This window comes from Electrophorus electricus, chromosome 8 (assembly GCF_013358815.1).
Source record: "Electrophorus electricus isolate fEleEle1 chromosome 8, fEleEle1.pri, whole genome shotgun sequence".
In the NCBI taxonomy this organism is placed as follows: domain Eukaryota; kingdom Metazoa; phylum Chordata; class Actinopteri; order Gymnotiformes; family Gymnotidae; genus Electrophorus; species Electrophorus electricus.
In genome coordinates this window covers 26,979,891-26,994,248 of record NC_049542.1, presented here as the reverse complement: position 1 = coordinate 26,994,248, position 14,358 = coordinate 26,979,891, and the positions used below count along the sequence as shown (strand labels likewise).

Sequence of the window (14,358 nt, the reverse complement as noted above, 5' to 3'; positions counted from 1 at the left end):
GCATATTCATCCTATTTTTGGATTGTGGATTGCCACAAAGCGAGTATCAGTCAGTGTGATGTGTAGTTGTCTCCTCCTACCTGTGCTCTTCCTATCACTCTCCTGTTGAGCAGTAATGAGTCTGTTCATGAGTCAGCCTCCTTGTCTACCAGCTGTGAATGTATATGCCCCAGTGCCTTTTCCAGTATAAAGGCCAAAGTAACAAAAGAGACTAAAGAGTATTTATCCCCTTTTAACTATCCCTGTGTACTGAAAATGTCTTAGTTTGACATGTGTGATTGTTTTGCTGTATGCCGTCTTCTTTTTGCAAACAAAATTAATCATGACAATGATTACTTATTAAATTAAGACTTTTATATGTTGCTGACTATTAGTACTCTTTATTGTTATAAAATCAGGGTTTGGATGTATTAGCTTTTACAGTATGTTCATTTGAACTATTTGTACACATTTATTTGAAGTAGGAAGTGGTTTATAATATATCAAATATCTGGGCTATTTTTAAAATCTGCACAATTCTTTATCAAGCCACTATTAATGTCATCAGCTCTTCCTGGAGTGACACATATATTTTGTTCTTATCAAATTACATGTACCTGCAGCATATTTTGCAGATTCATGTAGACAAGTATATGTTAACATTCAGAACATTGTTTTGGTCGACATAATTATAACAAGGCTTGCCATCATATTTTTGAGATTTATAACAACAATAAGTTGTAATAGTTGCTGTAGTTCTGAGGGCTTGTAATGAATACGTTCCTGCGCCGGAAACCCCTTAAATATCCTCCACCCTGTAGACGGCAGCGTGGAGTCCTCACATCGAATCAGCACTAAGGCACAATGAAGAAAACTCGACCATATTGGAAAAACACACAATAAAACAGAACGGCTGAACGAAATATAAAAAACAAAAAAAAGTAGTTAATGTAAGCCAGTTGATTTAGGCATCTGATGTACACAGAATAAATCAACAGGAGTAAATGGTATGTGGTTTCAAAGTAACGTTTACTGTCGAAATGATCTTGCTTATCTAATTACATGCTTAGTTATCTAGCAAGGAAGCAAACGCAGACTGCGATAAAAATCATCTTATCATGCCCACAGATAGACAACCAGCCAGATAACCCTAACTGTTTATTCAGTTTACAGTTATTTACGTTAGACATTATTTATTTCCTAAGTTTATATAAACTAATATATGTATATATGTTTGTTAGCTAGTGGCAGCCACTTGTCGTTATGAAGATGCCCTGCCGTCACAAATTTACATTTGTCACCAGACCTGCTGGTGTCAAAGTGTCAGTGGACATCTACAGTTAGCTCATTTGTTTAGTAGCTGCTGTTATTTCACAATACAGCTCGGTCGAGTTTTAGTCCCGGAGTGGAGAGAAATGACGTTAGACGGCTGAATCAGTGTGGTGAGGTCTTGAATATAATATTTTTGTCTCGTGTTTCAATAATAATTAGATTGAGTGGTATTGACTTCATTGCCAGTTACACATTGCTTTACACAATGTAAATAATTTATTATTCTTATTCAGATTAGTACTGATTGTCTCAATCTTTCCTAGGTAGCACAAGTGCAAGTCTACTTGGAAGACTAGATGGATAAAATGGTATATGCCAGGCTTCACCTGCCTGGACTATCACACACTTATGTTAATCCTAGGATTGTAATCCTAGATCTGGACTAGGCCATCTGGATGTTGTAAGGGAAAAGTAAAGATGGTTGTTTTGGATTTCTGACTCCCTGAACTGTTGCTTTGTCTACAAACGCTACGGATGTTGAACATTAAAAAACAACAACAACAAAACAAACAAAAAAACAACTGCTGTCTGACCATTAAACAAAGCTATGTTTTGAAAAAGACAGGTACATGCAACCGCAATTCCACTTTCACACATACTTTGAATGTAAACGGATTATAGAGAATGGGCCTAAAGCGTGATCTGACTGATTTTGAAAAGGGTATGATCGTGGGTGCCCGGAGGTCGGGACTGAGTGTTGCCAAAACTGTAAAGCTGTTTGGCTTCTCGAAGGCAGCGATCTCAAGAGTGTACAACGAATGGGCCAGAACACAGAATACTTCATCCAAACGCATGCTGTGTGGCAGGCGCCCCCTGGTGGATGAAAGGGGTAGACTTTGGGTGGCTCAAGCTTTAACAATAAATCGCCAATTCACAGTAGAACAGTTAACATCAGAATACAATTGCGAGGTACAACGACCGATTTCACTGAACACAATGCGTCGAACTCTTGCATGTATGGGGTATAACAGCAGACGACCGCGTCGAGTACCTCTCTTATCCATAGTAAATCGCCAGAGGCGTTTGCAGTGGGCTAAGACACATCAGCAGTGGACAGTTGATGACTGGAAAAAAGTAGTCTGGTCTGATGAATCTCAGTTCCAACTGCACCACCACAACGGTAGAGCCAGGGTGTGGCGCAAGCAACATGAGGCCATGGACCCATCTTTCATGGTTAAAAATGTGGAGATGGATGAAGGATGTGTGAAAATTTGGGGGATGTTGAGTTGGCATGCACTAGGTTCATTAATACCTGTAGATGAAAATCTTGAGGCCCCAGCATATCTTAACATTCTAGGAGACCAGGTTCATCCATTCATGACCATTATGTATCCCAAAGGGGATGGATACTTTCAACAAGATAACACTTCCTGTCATGGGGCAACAAGTGTCTGTGAGTGGTTTGAGGAGCATTCGAGTGAAATGAGTATAATGACATGGCCACCACAATCTCCTGACATCAGTCCTGTTGAACATCTTTGGGATGAACTTGAACACAGCATGTGCAGAAGAGAGTGTCCACCCAGTAACCTTGAACAGTTAAGAGAAGCACTGATATCAGCATGGTCATCTTTAACACCAGAACATTACAGGAACCATATTGAATCATTGCCACGACAAGTGGCAGCTATTATCAGAGCCAAAGGTGGTCCAACATGGTACTGAACCAGAAAGTCACTGGGTTTTCATCTTGTGATTGCTGGATACATTTCAGTTAATTCATAGTAGTTGCTATAGCACACTGATGTAGAAGGTTTTGTTTTTCTGAGTTATTTGCTTGGGCAGTTCTTGGTTCTGTGAGTGTTCATGAAGGCAGTATCTACAAATTTACAATACAGTAAATGTTTAACTTTGGACTTCCTGGCAAAATATGTCATTTTTAGGTCACTAATTTATGTCAAAAAGAATTTGCAATGTTTTTCTAAACCAAAACACTTTGTTCCCACAATATGGTTGGCCCCAGGGGAATCAAAAGGGGAAAATATCACAGCATCACTTTGTGCCCATTTAATTGTAGACCATTGTGCTTGTCAAATTAAGAATATTTTGCCCAAAGTCAGGCCAGTACAAGGGAGTCATGTGGATAACCTTAACACAGAAAGAAAATGGTGGAAATAGTCACAGTACCACATCACCTGGACTTCTATGATTGCCCTGATCAAAGATAGTTTCCTGTAATCCCTGCTTAGCTATGAAATGCAGCGAGTTGTTTAAACGAAATAAAACCATTTCCTGCAACAGTTCGTGTTTTCTAATTTTATACGACCAGATATTCGTGTCAATTATGATGCCATTTAAACGATCTGTTTTGAAATAGAAGGACGAGATTCTTGGATTTATGTTTTTGTTAGCTGGCTATAGCTAGTGAATATGAGCTGCACTGTTCAAGTTACATACGCGAACTGCATGCGTCGGGAATCTTTTCGTTTCTAACAGGGTCACCTGGTAATGAATAATGTTTTTAAAGCAGTATCGGCCCATTAGAGGAGTTCTTAGTTTTGCGGATTATTACCAAACATTTTAATCTAATGTAGGATCAGAAGCTGTCTTCTGGTTCAAAACATTTTAAAATTGTCTACTAAGTTTCACAAAACCAGCAATTACTTTGAAGGACATCTTCACAAGGTTTGACTATTAGTTTTGCTGTCTCCAAGCTAAACTAACCCAGATAAGATAACTTGCCCTAGATAACGCGGAAGAGCAACCGCAACTCTCCTCTCAAATAATCAACCAGAAACCAGTTACCCAAAAACAGTTTACATTTATGTTTAGTATAAAATTAAGACTGGTCACAACGCTATTTTCTGGTAGTATCAAGCTACTTATTAAGGTCTGTTTGCAATCGTGTAGAAAATGAACGCTGTCCTACCCGGGAAGTAGCTATGCGTATTTTACGTAAGGAGATTGACAGGTACCAAACCCTGTATTGTCCAATTACACTGCGTTATTACAAAAGTAGGTGGCGCACAAGGGTTCTATGTGCCATTTACTACCGGGTGAAGCGTTGTCCTCTGTGTGAAGCAACGTGAGTAGTTACCAATTTAATATAACATGGGATCAGCTATATTGCATATAGTAACTTCTTTAGGAAGCAGTCGAAGATAAACGGCATGTTCATTCTCATATTTTAATGGCCATTGGTATCACTGCCTGCACGAGCATTGACCGCATGTCACTTCAATGGCACAGTCAGCTAGGTCAGCTGTCCTATCTACAGTCATTGTCAACCTCTACTGCTCGAATAATCATCTGACTAAGTGGTTCCTAATATCATTGTTGTGCAATTCTGAACACCTTTTAACTTTTTGCTGTTGTTGATTTAAATCTTTTTAAATCTGATCCTCTCATCCAAGCATTTTCTTGCACCTCCCTTACCCATTTTTTTTTTTTTTAACACTCTCTGCCTTCATCCTCCTACAGTATGGGTAGTGTGCTGGCTGCCAGTTCACCTAGCCCACCCGCATCAGTACCAGCTGGGTCAGGACTGGTATCTGTGCCCCCTGGGTTCACTCTGCCTACTGTCTCAACTATCTCGCCAAGTGGCAGTTCCGCCTCCGGACAGCAGGAGGCAGAGCTGCCGCTTCCCAACCCAGGCACCTTTGAGGAATGCCATCGAAAGTGTAAAGGTGAGCAGGACCGAGTCCATTTCTTTGTTTCTGTTTTGTTTCTCTATAGTCAACTATAGGCCACAGTCATTAAAGACTTATTTTGTGTTATTTCTAATTAGGTTAATGTTTCTCTTTTGTTCTCACAATGTACACATACAAAGTGTGTCCAATGAATATTGTTTTAAAGTCAAGTAAATTAGTAATTTATTTCAAACAGAATTTCTGATGAAAAATGGATTGTTCTTAAGTTTTGTAAAGAAAAATTTAACTAGTGATCAAAAAGTGTTAATATACTAACATAGCTAACAGTATCTCAAAGGCTCCCAGTCCAGCAGACTCCAAAGCTCACCCTTTTCTTCAGAGGACATATATATGTATGGGGCTGTGCTGTCAGAATTAAGTTTATTGTAATGTTTATACATGTGGATACGTTTACCATAGTGACTGTCTTCTAGGTACAGACTAAACATATTAAAATAGATGCTAGATTAGTCTACACATGCACTATAGGGAACTATGGAAACTCAAAAGTGTTCATTGATATGATAAGGTATTTTGCAGCAAAGTAAATGCTTTTTAAAAGTTTTTCAGCATTCACAGGGCTACCTGCTTGTGTCTGAGCTTATGGTTTTATTTTGTCCTGATAGCAAACACACACCTTCTATTAGCATGCTTAAACAAAGTTTATCTGTTGTCTGAGGTTCAGAATTACTTGCACTGATATTCTGCTCATTAGATTTATATGTATTCTGTTGTATTACTATGATTCTTTGTTTTTTGTGGTATTCAGCTTTGATTATGTTGTATGGCAGCCTGCGGACCTTTTACAATGGGCTGTCAATCAAGCATGCTCAATGCCATGTTCTGTATCTTTTTAAAAATGTGTTAAACAGAAATGTATAAGTCTGTGAATCTAAGTACAATGCTCTGCAGAAATATTGTAGACCTTGGAGGAAAAAAATGAGTCAGTTGGATGAACACATTTGCAGTTTTCATACTGCATGTACCATAAATTCTGGTTTATGTAGTTTTTTTTTGGTTTATGGTCTTGCATACATTTTCCCCTTTAGAGGTTTTTCCCATGCAGACAGAGGGAGTAAGAATAACAGTCAACAAGGGCCTCAGCAACTACTTTCAGGTCAGCGTATTGTGTTTTTGTTAATTATCAGTGTCTTTGACCTTTGTAATTTAGCCTCAGGTATTCCATGTATTCCATTCCTGACCATGTCTAAACACAGAGTCCTGACCTTCCCTCTTAGTTATTGCAGATCAAGGTGTTGTAATGTTTTTCTCCACTATAAAACAAGATTTAATACTGTGGTTAACAGTCTCCATTATTTCTGATTATTATTTTGGTATGAAATTCCTCATTTTTCACTGTATCTTAAAGTGAAATAAAATGTCTTGTCTAATAATGGGTCTCTTTGCAGGTTAATCACACTGTTACACTTAGCACCCTGGGAGATTCCAATTACCGATTTGGTGCTACTTATGTAGGCACCAAGCAGACAGGACCTGCAGAGGTAAAAGGATATGTAGTGCAAAATTGTTTTTAAAATGTGTGTTTTGATTTTAATTGGGAGTGGGGGGTATTGGTTATCCCAATTTTCTTATTCGGCTATATTCTGCACTATATATTCTAGTATTTTCCATGGTCCCAACATACCTACTAAGACTCATGCCTTTCAAATGGGAGTGTTCAATCATGGAAAACACTGTAATGTGCATTGCCCCTTGGAACTAAGTTAAAAGGGGCGGGGGGTGAAATTTTCCCCTACAAATCCATTCAAGACATCTGGATAGGTCATCAGTAGTCATTGATGACTTATCCTGCCCTCATCTGTGGTGAGCTCTTGCTCTCTTGCGTAGGGTGTAGTCAGCCTTTTGCCATTGTCAGTCACAACTTTAATTTCATGCAGCAGTGAGTCACCAAATAAAAAAACAAAACAACCACCTCTTCATTACTAGGCTGATAGCAGTGCTCTGTAGGCAACCCTGACAGTCTGCACTAATATTAGAGGAGTGGTAGAGATCAGCAACTTCACTGGTAGGCCTAGGTGGTAGGGTGATGGGGCTGGGGGGTTGGGTGGTAGGGTTAGGTGGTAGGGGCAAGGGGTGAAATGGGACTGGGCCTATGATTCTTACCAAGGGATAAAATAAATTGACAGGCAATATGTAATAATTATGCAATAATTAATGTAAATAATAATTTTGAATTTGTAAATAAGTGTGTTTGTCGGTTAGTCTTTTCCAGTCATGGTTGGTGACATGGACAATACCGGGAGCCTCAATGCACAGATAATTCATCAAATAACTGGGCAAGTGCGCTCAAAACTGGCCTTCCAAGTAAGTGTTTGATAACATATACTGGATTAGTACCATCTTTTATTGCTTTTTGCCATTTTTTTTGTCCAATCATTTTGGCTCTCAATTAATGTGAAATTTTCGTCCAATTAGACACAACAACAGAAGTTTGTCAACTGGCAAGGAGATGCTGAGTTTAGGGGGGAGGATTTTACAGCTACCATGACTGTTGGCAATCCAGACATCCTAATGGGATCTGGTAAACCTGTGCTTTGTTTTTGTGTGGATGAATGTATTCTTGCAGGTGGGTACAAGGGACGGGCTTAGTCTCTGATTGTGGGTATGAGGGAGGGGCTTAGTCTCTGATTGTGGGTATGAGGGAGGGTCTTGGTCTTTGTTTGTGGGTATGAGGGAGGGGCTTCGTCTCTACAAGTATGATTGAGTTTGCTTTCTGTGGAGTCCATCGCGTGTATGTTTGGTAACTTTCACCTAACAACTTTTTTAAAATATGCCAAGCGATCAGCATTCATAATACAGCAGAATGCCATGTCCACATCAGTAGAAGATGAAGATGGACCTCTCGCTCTCTCTCTCCCACAGGCATTGTCGTAGCTCACTATCTCCAGTCAATCACTCCATCCTTGGCATTAGGAGGTGAGCTGGTTTACCATCGCAGGCCAGGAGAGGAGGGCACAGTCATGTCTTTGGCAGGAAGATATACAGGTAAGGGGAGAAAAGAAATTGCCTTCGAATTCTCAAAACCTCAGCTCTGCTAGGCCTACCTCAGATTATGCCATTATTGTACATTTATTTGCTGTAACCTGAAGACTCAGTGGTCATATATGGTTTTAATTACCCCTGAAATAATAATTTTTTTTGTCTTATTTAAATTTGTATTATTCCTTCATTCAGGCTCCAACTTTATTGCCACACTGACACTAGGTGGCGCTGGTGTGCATGCTTCATATTATCACAAAGCCAACGAACAGGTAAAGGTCCTTCTGTGGTGTGTGTGTGTGTGTGTGTGTGTCGTTTTATCTGAGCATGCCAATCGCTATAGTACGATTTCAGCTTTTTGCATTGCTGACATAATTCTCTTTCATTATAAGCTCTATTTGTAAGATTGGAGCTAGTGGAGTATGCACGTTAACATTTAGTGTCTGCTGTACTGTAGTGGTGCAGTGGTAGTGCAGTGGTTAAGGTACTTGACTAGTAATCAGAAGGTTACCAGTTCAAGCACCACCATTGCCAAGTTGCCACTGTTGGGCCCCTGAGCAAGACCCTTAACCCTCAATTACTCAATTTGTATTCAGCCATGATTATAAGTTGCTTTGTCAGCTAAATACTGTAAATGTAAAAATGTAGTTGCAGGTTGGTGCAGAGTTTGAGGCCAGCACCCGAATGCAGGACACCAGTGTAACACTTGGTTACCAGCTAGACATCCCCAAAGCCAATTTACTCTTCAAAGGTTCGGTGAACACAGACAAATTCACATATAATGAACAAAACTCAACCCTAATTTGAGTAGTAAATTGCTTCAGAAGTAAATTGCTTCAGAATTTACTGTCGATATTTCTCTTTCTCTGCAGGTTCTGTAGACAGTAACTGGGTAGTAGGAGCCACTCTGGAAAAAAAGCTGCTCCCTCTGCCCCTGTCTCTTGCACTTTCCTCCTTCCTCAACCATCGTAAGAACAAGTTCCAGTGTGGATTTGGAGTGACCATTGGTTGACCCATCCCAGCAACACCGTCAGCTATCAGAAGAGTAACGTGAACACACAAGCACTCTCATAAAGCAGGAGGTCAAAGTGTATCATGTCACAATGCCTGTGGCCCCCAACACACACAGCTCCCATGTCTATCAATGCCTAATCAGAAATTGATGTGTGGTTTAAAAAGCAGATATGCAATTGTTTACAGCTTTCTTTGACCTTTATTCTTTTAATGTAAATCTTATCTAAAAGACTCTTATTTAAAAATGTTTAAAATGTTAATATAAACTAGTCATCATCTAAAAGCATATTGACCCCATGGACAGTTTTGTCAGGAATTAACCAATAACAGTGCTTCAGTAGTTTACATAATTGGAATGTAATTCTTTTTTCTTTTACTTTTTGATGGAGATGTTTTCTTCCATTCTCTTTTTTTTTTTTTTTTTTTTTTACTGTAATCTTTCAGAAATGTTGATGTTTAAATTGATTTAAAGTTTTATTTCTTTCATTGTTAGGTCATCTGTTTTCAGTCAGTTTTTTCATGCTTTTTTTGTACTTTATCAAAGTACATATACATTAAATGTATAACTTGTATCATGAAATATTGTTTCCTTTATACAACATGCAAGTGTCATTTATTCATATTTATGAGTTTCTGGAGTTTGCAATGAGTGAATATTAAAGTGAGTGGAAACCAGTTGAACAGCTAAATTAAATTAAAAGCTATTAAACACTCTGATGCTTATGAGTAAGAGGAAAAACATTCATAAGTGATGGTAGAAATGACAAACTGGAAGAAAATGTACTAGCAGTCAGGGTTACTATAATCACTATAATTGTAATCTTCATTGCAAGCACTGGAGCACTTTCAGGGACTGAAAATATCAAAGGTGTAAGTGATGAGCATGTTCCAGAAAGAGCAGTGATATGTTCTGGGTAATTACGTCTGCCATTGTTACTTAAAGTGCTCTGTTAAATTAAACCGCAGTCATTCCAGCTCATAATTTCGTTGTACTCAAATATAACAAAGGTACTGAAGTAAAATCTGTTTCTCTAAGATTTAAGTTATTTTATGGCTGAGTTGCGTGGACTTTGGAATCTGTGATGTAATGCAAGTTTTAAAAACACCTGTAAAATCAAAACCTGTCTACTCCAGGGGATGCAGAAAGCCCTCACCCACCTTATATGCACTGGAGAAGCTGAGGCAACTACACACACATTGAACTGACTGTGGACTATATATAGCATGGACTGTCCAAGAAGGATAGGGTTCTCCCTTGATCCTTAATTCTCCAGTGGAGTTTTTCCTCACCACTGTTGCTACAGGTTTGTTTATTAGGGATCTGGACCCAAACATCTCTAAATGCTTTGTGATAAAAAGAACCACATTATAAAAAGAACCATATAAATAAATTTGACTTTGAATTTGAAATGCGGGTCTTTTATTTGAGTACTTTGTACAAATAATCGATTTGCAGATTGTTTAAAGGACAACTGATACTGCTCCCATATTGACTGACTAAATTAGTACTTATTGTAGGGCATTATTTATGTTGTTTAACAAACTCTAGCACTTATTGTTTGTTGCACTTATCGTTTAAGATAGACCTTATGCATTTTGTACTTCTAGGTATCAGCATTCATCCCTGCATTCTACAGTATTCTAATTCATTGGTATGTTTGATTCTAACCTACTGTACTAGGATATATTCTATGAGTAAATGACAAAGCACTTTTGTAAGTCACTCTGGATAAGCGCGTCTGCTAAATGCCGTAAATGTAAATTTTTGTCAAACTAATTTTCCAAGATCATTTATTAGAAGTCAATTATTTGCTTTTGAAGTCTGCAAGATTGAGCAAAAATCTGATACTTGGAAACAGTGCAACAAAATTTTCTTCAGGTTTTAAACATAAAACTGAACATATTTGCATTCATTTTGATCTCTCTGCAAATATAAAAGGAAACATTTTAAGAACATCCCAAAGACTAAATGTGCCTTTAAATGTTAAAAATGTTAAATGTTAAAACGTATTATATTAAAAAAAAAACCCTGGTATATGGATTTTTCTTTCAAGTATGTGAAGAAGGAATGAGATACTTTGGAACTTAGTCATTAAAGAATCTGGGTTTGTCACAATTTCTTCAGCCATGGATCACTGTCAGCTAAGCACATTACAATTTCCCACAAATCTCCTATAGCAAGTTTCTTTTTTTGATTGATTTAATGTCTTGATGCTTACATCCATGCAGCCTTACATCCTCATGTGTAGAATGGCTACATGTGTTCAGCCTTAATCTATTCCAGTGTAAGAGATTTGATCATTTTCTGTGGTCCAAAAATATTTCAGCATTTCATCCTTTGCTTTACTAACACAATGCTGATATCTTCTGGTTCTCTTTCACCACATTTCATCTGGTTTGCACCTGCTTGGCACCACAAGTGCAGTGACAGACATTTTGACTCTTTTCCAGTTTGCCATTTACTTGTTTATACAGTACCTTATGAAATACAGCATACACTGTACAATACAGTTCAAGTTCAAGTTCAAGTTCAAGTTTGGTTTATTTGTCACATACATAGTCATACACAGTATAACTCGCAGTGAAATGGTTGAGAGTGCTCTGTCCAAACTGAGGAAAAAGAAAACAGGGGTGCATAGAGAAATATATATTATATATTGGTTTATATACCCAATGTACAATGTATATATGGTTATGTATATATGTATGTACACAATGTACAGAACGTACAGTTCCATCTTGTAAATGACATATTTACAGTTTTATGTTACATGGTGGTAATTGAACATATTTAAAGTTATGTTACATGGTGGTGGTGGTCCCCACAGTTTATCAGTTTCCCTGATTCAGGGCCCAAATGGCCTGTGGGAAGAAGCTCCTCTTCAGTCTCTCTGTCTTGGTCTTCAGGGAGCAAAAGCGCCTCCCTGACCTCAACAGAGAGAAGAGCCTATTGTTGGGATAGGTGGGGTACTTCACAATCCTCCTGGCCTTGGTCTGGCACCGCTTGTAGTAGATGGTCTGCAGGTCAGGAAGTTCCGAGTGAGTGATGCGCTCTGCTGAACACACTACCCTTTGGAGTGCTTGTCTGTCCTGCTTGGTGCTATTCCCAAACCAGACTGTGATGTTCCCTGTGAGGATGCTCTCGATAGTGCAGGTGTAGAAGTTCCACAGTACCTTGGAGGGCAGTCTGAAGTCCCTTAGGCGTCTGAGGTGGTAAAGACGCTGACGAGCCTTCTTTGCCAGGGAGCTGGTATGGCGGGACCAGGACAGGTCCTGCGAGATGTGAACACCAAGGTACCTGAAACTATCTACTCTCTCCACCGTGGTTCCACTGATCCTCACTGGTTGGTAGTGCTGCTCCTGCTTCTTGCTGCAATCCACGATCAGCTCCTTTGTCTTACTGACGTTTAGGAGGAGATTATTTTCCTGGCACCAGTTTTCCAGGTGTTTAATCTCCTCCAGATAGGCCCTCTCATCATTGTCCGAGATCAGGCCCATGACAACGGTGTCGTCAGCAAACTTGACAATGATGGTGGAGCTGGAAGTGGCTGTGCAGTCGTAGGTGTACAGTGAGTAGAGCAGGGGGCTTAGGACACAACCCTGAGGAGCTCCAGTGCTGAGGGTGAGGGTGGATGAGATACAGTTGCCCACCTGTACTGATTGTGGTCTGTCTGTTAGGAAGTTGGAGATCCAGTCGCACAGGGATGTATGCAGTCCTAGATCCTCCAACTTAGTAGTGAGTAGGGAGGGAATGATAGTGTTAAATGTTAAATGTTAAGTGTTAAATGCTGAACTGTAGTACAACAGTATATACTTTTATAAACATATGGCAGTGCTTTTTTTTATGCAAAAATGAGTCTGTGGATCACGAGTGCTTACTGTGTGCTCTTTGCAAAAGACTCCCAGAGAGCCATCAGTCGGGCCTTCAGGTCCTGGCCGTAGGGGTCCAGTTTCTGCTGAATATCCAGGCTGCTCTGGGCCAGCTGGGTTTGGAAGTTCTGGGCCAACAGAGCCATCTGATTCTGAAAGTCCTGCACATGCTGTTCCAGTGTCTGCATCAGCTCCTCCATCTGGGGACCCAGCTGGGTGTGCAGCTCACCCAGGCTCTTCTCTAGATTCCCCCTCAGCTTCTCACTCTTCTGGAGCAGTATGGATCTCAGAGCCTCGGTGTGCACAGCATCCACGTAGGGAGTCAGATCCTTGTTCATCTGCTCTACCTGCTGCTGGATGTCAGTCACCAGCTCGTTGACGTAAGGCTGCAGCTGGGACTGTGCAGAGCTCAGGTGTACTGCTGGAGATGTACTTTTAGCCGCTCGGCCTCCTGGGAAAGCTTTTCTAGCAGCTCCTGAGTCAGAGGAGTCACCTGACTTTGAACAGCCACTACATATTGACCGATGGCATCTGTACTCTCAGAGATCCTGGCACTGAACAGAAAAAGAAACTTATATCTTTAATGTGAATGACAGCTACAGTAAACTAATACAAAAGTGCCAATTCATGTATGTTATCTGTTATTTGACCTGTCATTATATTTGATCACTTACTTGACTTCTTGTCCCATTTCCGACTCTCTGATCTTCTGCAGTACATTTTCAGTTTTTAGAGTTGCCTTGGCAATATAATCCCGGAATGCATCTTGCATTGTTTCCATGCTGGATTTGGGATGATTCTGCCACATGTTGGCATGGCAACCTTTTGTCATAAAAATGAAATAAGAAAATTGATTTGTTATTGATTTCGTTATTTTATTTTCCCCCCATTTAGTAATAAACAAAATAAATATGCTCACCAGTAAAAATAGCAATCGCAAGAATCACAAGGACCTTCATGTCTAGGTGTCTTAAGATCTCTGAAAAGAAAAACAAAATCCATACAAAGACAAATTTAGCATGTTTATGTAAAACATACCAGTATTCAAAATTATATTATGTATGTGTTTATACCTTTATGGCAGAATTATCCAGTCTCTTTCTTCTTACTTCAGGTGTCTCATGTCTTTTTTCTTAAGTGAGTTGTGTGTTGGGAAGGTATCAAGTCTGTATATATACAGACTGGAGAACCATGATGAAGGAGGCAAAGTCCAACATTTCAGCACCTTGCTGTCATCACTTACAGTGCTGTCACCGATGCTACATCACGCTGAGCTGAGCTGAACTATAACCCTTGAATACTCTATTCCAATTTTCTATTGCTACATTCAATTGCTGCTTAGAAAAACAGTATAATGTGCTGCTCACCTCAAATTGGTAGAGTCCTTTTTTTTTCAGTTATTCATGGAGGTGTGAATATTTTAGTATGTTAGCATAATACAAGAGTACTGGTTCAAATTGCTGATTTTTACTTCCATTTTATGAAAGAAAAGCACTTTGAAGAATTTGATTCCAGTTTGTACTAATTTTTCTAA

The 14,358-nt window shown here is 39.3% G+C and overlaps 1 protein-coding gene and 1 pseudogene across 2 annotated transcripts; one reads left to right on the top strand and one right to left on the bottom strand.

Moving 5' to 3' along the window:
* Positions 1 to 4,284: 4,284 nt before the first annotated feature.
* Positions 4,285 to 9,991, top strand: tomm40l (translocase of outer mitochondrial membrane 40 homolog, like). Of its 2 annotated transcripts, none has more exons than XM_027011588.2 (10): positions 4,285 to 4,336; positions 4,732 to 4,937; positions 5,990 to 6,057; positions 6,350 to 6,442; positions 7,164 to 7,265; positions 7,377 to 7,482; positions 7,824 to 7,946; positions 8,136 to 8,212; positions 8,589 to 8,691; positions 8,813 to 9,991. In XM_027011588.2, the coding sequence occupies exons 2-10, from the start codon at positions 4,733 to 4,735 to the stop codon at positions 8,950 to 8,952; spliced, it is 1,017 nt and encodes a 338-aa protein (XP_026867389.2). In that variant the 5' UTR covers positions 4,285 to 4,336; position 4,732; the 3' UTR covers positions 8,953 to 9,991. The 2 variants fall into 2 exon arrangements, with proteins under 2 accessions (XP_026867389.2, XP_026867388.2); XM_027011587.2 differs by lacking the exon at positions 4,285 to 4,336 and adding an exon at positions 4,374 to 4,508.
* A 2,838-nt stretch (positions 9,992 to 12,829) lies between these two features.
* LOC113578345 lies at positions 12,830 to 13,783 on the bottom strand (annotated as a pseudogene).
* Positions 13,784 to 14,358: the final 575 nt, after the last annotated feature.